Below are 7,702 nucleotides of genomic sequence, written 5' to 3' on the forward strand. Positions count from 1 at the left end.
GTTTTTTTGCCTCATTTCCTCTTTGTTAACATTGTCTCTCTTTCTCTTGGTCATGTTTTCATCCTTATGTTATTCCCTTTCCAACCCCTCTCCTTTTACTCCTTTTTTACATTTTGTCTTTCCATCCTTAGGTACTTTTACACCCTTCCTTTCTGCTAACTTTCCCTGTAATACTTTCTTTTTTCTCTCTCTGTTCTAGATCTTCTGCCCTCAGTTCCACAGCATGTGGATTTGTCATATGGCTACCTTGCTCTACGCAAAATGATATCTCAGAGTCTCAGAGGGGCAGATATCTCAGAGATGTAAGCACCAGCCCAGGAATGAAACTTCATAAGATACCTTAAATTCAGTCCTGTCCCACTTAGAATTTCACACCCACGCACACAAAGGAACATGTAAAAGAAGCTCTTTGTGGTGGCCAAGTAGAGCACTGAAAAGTCAGTGAGGACAAGACGTAATTGTACGCCTTGGGCGTATATCTCAAGATATATAATCATGTATTCCTTTTTTTTCCATTGGATCCTTAGGTCACAGGTTGACAGTACTCAAACCCAAAGCAACTGTCCTTTGTCTGTTTTGCACAATGTTTTGTTTGTTACCTGCTGTCTAAAGGTAGAATTCTCGATTTCTTTATGTGTTTTTCTGTGGAATTCATCTCCAGTGTATTTGAGTGTTTCAGAAATACCAATTCAGTTATCTTCACGTAGTCCTTGTGAAGCGATGGGATGGTGCTATTCCTGTTCTGTGATCTGGAGCTGAATGGTGCACATACCACATCAGGATCCCAGTTACAGATTTATTGTCTTTCAAAACCTTTGCTTGACTGGCTCATTATGAATCACAAGAACTGGAACTTGGCATCAGAGATAGAATCTAGTTCTCTGTGGCTGCTTTTAACTGTCCTAACCAAGAGACTGGACTTTCCTTTTTACAATCCTTTTTACAAATCACTTTGTGCAGATGCTCTGTTCCAAATAAAATCTACTTCATTTTCACAAGGCACAGCAATATTGTTCCAGATTAAAATCACTTGCTCTCTGGAATTGTTCCCGAATAGTTAGATGCTCTTAAAGAGCTATTCAGAAATACTTTTGCCGGTCAGTTTACCCTGTGTTGACAAGCCTTAATACCCAGGTCTTTCCAGTTAAATAATTAGGCAAAGCTAATGAAAACTTTTAGCAGTCACAACTTCTTCAGTTATGAAAGTTGCTCACATGGGCAGAATTTTTACAAGGTATTGGAAAACTTCTTTAATCCTCAGTTCCATTTTTTGTCATGATGTTCTCAAGCCTTAGGTGGACTTTGCATTTTTTGTATAAATAAAAAAAAAAACAGTACCAGTAAACTGCAGGCTTGATCATATAATTGCTTTTTGTGTATGAGCAACTTTGCCTGTGTGCGGAGACCTAATAGGATTATTTGTGTGAATACAGTTACTCAGTAAATAGTTGCTACCTTAAACTTTAAAATATCTAAGGGACAGTTTTGTATAAAATGGTCTCTGTTTAAATTTGGTGCTGAATAATGAAGATAGCTTCCCTTTTTTTTTTTAATCTCTTTGGTGACATAGGGCGGTGCACTTCTCGGAGGGATCAATGCCTTACACACCTCATTTCCAGAAAATCCAATGGCCCAGTACCGAACACAGTGTGAACTCATATTGGAGCGACTGGAGCTGCAAGATCTTCTGGACAAAGAACTACAAAGACTTGACAGGTTGTAATACGCAAAGTAACAAAATAATTCAATAACAAAAAAGAATTGTTTGAGAATAATATCTGTAGAGGGTCTAAAAATAGAATCTGACATTGTGAAGGGACATTTCTTTAGAGGTCATGGATAAACAGGGAGATTGTTTTAAAGTAGCACTCTGAGATCATTTCTCCCCCTGGGTTATGGAATTTACAAACAATTCCCAACTCGTATTTCAATTCTATGCTCAGATAAGTTTCAGCAGAGCTTCTTAGGGTCAAAATGCCAGATTCTGTAGCTGAGCAAGTAATTTTATATAACCTTTTGTTACTTGCTTGGTAAAATACAGCGTATCTGCTTCATATTTTTTAAGCCTTCTTTTGTGTTGGTCTTGTGAGGTTCATTCCCTTTCTGTTAAGGGAAAATACAAGCCTGAATCAAAGTTCTGTTCTTTTGGGTGATTTTTCTTTTTTACACGCCGGAATTTTCATTGTCTCCTCTCTAGTTTTCAGTTCACTGCAACAATATTTGGAGAGTCTATTTGCTGTTATTAATAGAAAACTTTTAATGTACTGAGGCTAAGAGAAAAACACTAGGATTGGAAGGAAGTTAAATACAAAAAAATAACATTTGTTTCCTGAAATGAGATTAGGCCTTAAAGAAACTCGTACTTTCTTATTGTTAAAGGAAGATAAAAGCTTAATGTTATCAAAACTAATGGAACAAGAACAGCTGGGAAGATACACTTTTTCCTTTAAATATTTTTCAGACTTACTTTGTAACTCATAGTAAGGACATCTTAAATAACCACAGAGGCAATAAAAGCAGATGAAAGTGGGATATCTCCAACAGACAGACAAAAGCCATTTTTAAAACAGAGGTGTTCATAAGGGATGATAGAAGTGTAGGATGGGATGGGAGATCAAATACAAAGACAGGATAGACAGGATCAGGTCTGTGTGTGACCTTTCTGGCAGGGGCTTGTGTTTTCTGCCTTTAATGAAAAGGATTTTCCATTGCCATTGGGTAGTCTTTTCCGTTATTGCTCCATCCTAATGCTCATAAAGGTTTTCCCAATATCCTACTGAATCCTCTGTGCTGCAAATTGAGCTGATTTCTTCTTTCCCCTCTTAAGCAGTTTAGAGAATACTAAATGATTGTCCTCTTTAAAGCAACCTATTCTGTATTAGAAGACTTGTCCCGTGCATTCCCCCTGAGCTATATTTTAATAAAACAAGCATGTATCTTTCAGCCCTTCTTGATGAGTCAGACAATTCCTGCTACTTTCCATCAAAATTCTACGAATAAGCATATTAGTAAATAATTATAGTAATGATTCTAAAACATACGTATCAATATAATGTTTTCTCTCTCATACAGCACAGGAACTGTTTGTAATTCGTAGGGATCATTTCACCTATACTAATGCAGTCACTTTGGGGATGGAGTGTGGCTACTCTTCACTCATGGTTAGAATCACTATTTAGCAAAAAATAGAATGCTATCTCCCTTGGAAATTATATATTTAGGTACAACAGTCAGAATGTCAGCTATACTGAGATTGGAGGTAACCCTCATTCTAGCACCCTTGTTGTTTTGGAGGGCCCTGAGAATATTAATAGCCACAGACAGTGATAATTAAGATCTGAGATGCTTTCACTCTATCATGTGGAGGTTTTGACGTGTTGAGTCCATAGTGATTGTGAGAGAAAACCACCAGCAACCATTATTCCAAGTATTACCTAGGTTTTCCATTCTGATAACTTGTTTGAGGCTTTGCCTTGCTCAGGATGAAATCTAATGATGTTCCTGTTCTAGAAGATATACTTACAGAATATATAATCCCTAAGGGACTCTAGCAATGGCTGTAAGTAGTGCAAAACTGTTTGTTTGGGGTTTGTTTTTTTTTTTCTGTTTGGTTTCCCAAGGAAATTAAGTTTATGTGATTGCTTTCTCTGTCCATCTGCCTGTCTTCTATTGAGGGCACTAAATTCTGCCACTTGCTGCAGAAGGTGCTGAAAGATCACAGACTGCAACACCAGCTTTCAGAGCTATCTGTGAAACTTAATAACATACTTTTGTGACCTATATTGTTTGTAGCTTTTCACCATCCATACATATTAAGCATCACTAATGCAATAAAGAAACAAAAAGAAAAGAAATACAAATTACTGTTGCTTAATTTTTTTTCGTTCCATAGATTACAAAAGGAAAATTCATGCCAGCCGCGGCCTGAAGACACATGTTTCAGTACTACTACAAGATGCTTGGACAAGGATACATTTGAGCCATTAAAGCAAATGCCTCAGTCAGAACCTTCAAATCAACAAGAGAATAACTCCAGGCCACAGCCGCCTTTGCCCGAAGGCAACTGTGAAGGGGATATACATCTAGAACCCTTGTGCAACCCAGCACATGGTAATAACAAAAGCACAAAACACTTGATTAAACGTAGTAAGAGAGGTGATGATGGCAGCCTGGCATGGTTTGACAGCCTGGACGAGAGCAACGCTGATGCTGAAGAAACTTCTCTGGTGCCCAAGATCTGTCCAAATAACCTGGCTTCAAAAACCCTGTGTAAAACATCCTGTTCTGAAGAAAGAACTGCTTCAATACCAAGGAAGGGAAATGGAATGAGAGAGTCACTAGCAGCTATGAACCTACATGCTCCTTTGGAACAGGATGAAGTTTCCAAGATAAGCAGGAAAAGGGCTGAAGAACACAACTCTTCTTCAGAAGCAAATTTCCAAGACCCAGCATCATCAAGTGCTAGTTTGCAGGATTCAGTTGTTATGCAACGGGTTTCTAAACGCTGGCAGAGACTGCACACAGAGAAATCACGTGGATTCTTTACAAGTACACAGGACCCCGAGGCAAAGGCCCTTCCTTCAGTATTACCCGCATCTGGCCTGGCAGATCTTTCAAGTGATGCAGATTCTGTGCTAGGGGAGGAAAAGAACAGCGTATCTGTAGCAGCAAAAACTGAAACAATTTCTGTGAGAAAACGAAGTAAAGGTGAAGTAGTGAATGAAAAAAAGGTAATAAGTTCCGGTGAGCCAGAAATCCATGACAGTGAAAGTCCTCCAGCAGCTAAACTAGCTAAGTTTTCTTTCAGACCAAGGACAAAACTTGATCATTCTTCAGAGAAGAAAAATGAAGAATTTTCTCTTTTTCAGAGCGGAACTACTTTTAAGCCTGGAAAGCAACTCCAGGGAGAGCAACTGCCAGAAGAATGCCGCCGCCCTGAGAAATGCAAGATGACATTGACTCGCTTAGGAAAAAATAGTTTGGAAAAACAGTCAATTGATAATAAAGGGGGAGAAGAGCAACAGAGTCAGGCCTTTGGGAAAGAGATCAGAGGAAGTGTAAAAATATGCTCTGATGTCAGTTTTGATGCTGTGTCATCTCTACCCACTGAAAAGAAAAGGGAGGGAGAGGAGAAGCTTGGTGGCCCAAGCACAGGGAAGGTGCGCTCCAGCACATTAGCTAAACTGTCGACATTCTCCTTTGCATCACGTCCTGAGTCAAAATTGGAAACCTCACCTACCATTAAGATTGATACTAATAAGGAAAGCCATAGCCCATTGCTGAAGGTCCACGTGAGCAATCCTAGCAGAAGGAAGAGTTTCGCATTTGGAAATGCAAGTAAAGCCAGTGTGGTCACACAGAAATCTCTCTTCTCGATAGCAGAGCTAGATGATGCTACATTAGATTTTGATTGGGATGAAGAGGTTAGGAAAAATCCAAGCACATAACGTGTATGTCCTCCAAATTACTTAAATGCAGTTCTTCCATAGTTTGCAAAGCATTTAAAAACAATCATTCCGGACCTCTGTTGATACCAATGAACATACTTTCTTTAAGGGCCATATACTTTGCATAAGCTAAGGACTGCATATGCTGCAGGCCTGAAGTAGCTTTTAGTTTTCTAAGCTCTTCCCAAGACGACTTCTATCAGTTGACCATTTTGTTTGACCTGGTGTAGCCTGAAGACTTGTATGGTTATGTTCATATATCCAAAGTATAGTGAATCTTGCAGAAGAGCAGGCTTAATTGACCGTTATCCTTGATTTCATGTAATGGTTAGAACTATATGTGATTCAGATTGTCCTTCCAAATGACTATGCCACGTTAGAAAAATTATGATGCTAAAGCTATGTCATTATATCTTGTTCATCTATATATGCTGTTTGTTTCAGCGTTCTTAGCAATATTGTGATTTATCATCATGCTATGGTATTTCTGTATTATCAGTATCATGACAATTTTGCTGCATTTACTGTGCTCCTTGTCACGCTGCTGATGTTGAAGACATGGATCGAGAGCTTTTTGTTTCTGTTTTTTTTTCTTTTAATTTCAATTTTAAATACACTGGTTCAGGTATCTATGTCTGTATTCTGGGTCATTTTATCCAAACCCAACTCTGTAATAAACATGCAGTTCTCCAGTGCCCAGGAACAAATTTCAGGTGATTGAATGGGAGTCCTCAGTAACCACGGTAACTTTAATGTGGGCATTAAGCCCTGGCATAGAAGATACACTTCAAATCTAGCAGCATGGTGAAGAGCTACCCTAGTGTAGCTTGGTTCTGACTCAGATAATGTTTACCTGATGATTTTAATTGTGATTAGAGTTTTACTGCATCTGATATGCAGTTCATCTTCTGTAGCATGCTGCATCCTATGTCATTCATTTGTCTAATGGGAAATTAATCTACTAATGCATTACATGTTTACAGAGAAAGGTAAGCCTGAAATTTCTTTCAGTGACTTGCCTGCCATGTTTCTTCTGTACTTGAATTCACCACAGAATATTCTTTTTATTACCTGCAAGGTAAACAGGGAATGGAGTGGTTGCTTACAGCACAGTAAATCCTTTGAGAGGCTTGCTAGCACAAAGATCTGATTCTCTGTTGATGTGCTTAAATTCAGAAGTAGCTGCCTTGAAACCCAAGTGAGTTAAAATACTGCAAAATTTCAAAAGATGAGGTAGTGTGAGGCGAGGCCCAAGTACTTTGGTGTGATAGAGTGAAATCATGAGAACAGTAGTCATAGTAGTTGGCTTACTGTTAAGAGTTTGGGAAAATGATAGAAACATTACTGACCAGACAGATTGTGTGGTACTTCTTCCACTGGAAACATTGCATCAGTCCAGAAGTGGAATTTATCTACCTCCCTCTCAGAGCACAGGGCCACCCCTTCCTGTTCCTTCTCACAAAGACCTACACCAGGGTGATGGTGACCTGCATTCGTGATCCTACTGGCCGTGAAAGTCAGAAGTTTCCTACAGGGTGCTGTGTCTACCCTGAAACTGGAGAAAGGTCAGGAATCCTGGAGCTATTAACATTTATGATGGTCTTCCTACTTGAATTTTCACGGACTAGCTAAAGGCGTAGTTTTTCGTCACCACTGGAGCTGCATCAGCCCCTTGCATGGTGGTCTCATTTACAATCAGAAATCCTACTTGCTAACTGTTTGATGGGTGTTGCTAGCTGCAAAGCCAGAACATAGCTACTAGATCCCCATAGTCAAGCATCATGAGCTTTTTTTACCATGCAAAATTATAAAAAAATCAGTTAAGAAATTTCATCCACCTATGCTGGAAGTATCACTTCATCACTTCAGCCTCCAGTTGCACCAGGGGAGGTTTAGACTGGATATTAGGAGAAATTTTTACATTGAAAGGGTTATTAAGCATTGGAACAGGCTGCCCAGGGAAGTGGTTGAGGCACCATCCCTGGAGGTATTTAAAAGATGGGTAGACATAGTGCTTAGAGATATGGTTTAGTGATGGTTTTTGTCAGAGTTAGGTTGATGGTTGGACTAGATGATCTGAAAGGTCCCTTCCAATGATTCTTCAAAGGTCCCTTCCTATGATTCTTTGTAGATCAGTAGCTAGGGCCTCATCTAATTTGCTAATGTATTTTGCTAATGTAATTTGCTATGTAAAGTTATGTGATGAGCTGCTCCCACGAACTGCAGGACCTTTTCATAAATATTCTTTTGTGGGA

General features: G+C 39.1%; 1 protein-coding gene across 2 annotated transcripts in view; it reads left to right on the forward strand.

The window, feature by feature from the left end:
* MCM9 (minichromosome maintenance 9 homologous recombination repair factor) overlaps window positions 1-6,078 on the forward strand; it is a 48,981-nt gene extending 42,903 nt beyond the window's left edge. For both annotated transcript variants that reach the window (XM_074580859.1, XM_074580860.1), the window contains 2 exons: window positions 1,571-1,716; window positions 3,893-6,078. In XM_074580859.1, coding sequence (XP_074436960.1) covers window positions 1,571-1,716; window positions 3,893-5,447 — 1,701 coding nt within the window. In that variant the 3' untranslated portion in view covers window positions 5,448-6,078. The remainder of the gene's footprint in view (window positions 1-1,570; window positions 1,717-3,892) is intronic.
* The last annotated feature ends 1,624 nt before the right edge of the window (window positions 6,079-7,702 follow it).

Source organism: Larus michahellis, chromosome 3, assembly GCF_964199755.1.
Source record: "Larus michahellis chromosome 3, bLarMic1.1, whole genome shotgun sequence".
Classification (NCBI taxonomy): domain Eukaryota; kingdom Metazoa; phylum Chordata; class Aves; order Charadriiformes; family Laridae; genus Larus; species Larus michahellis.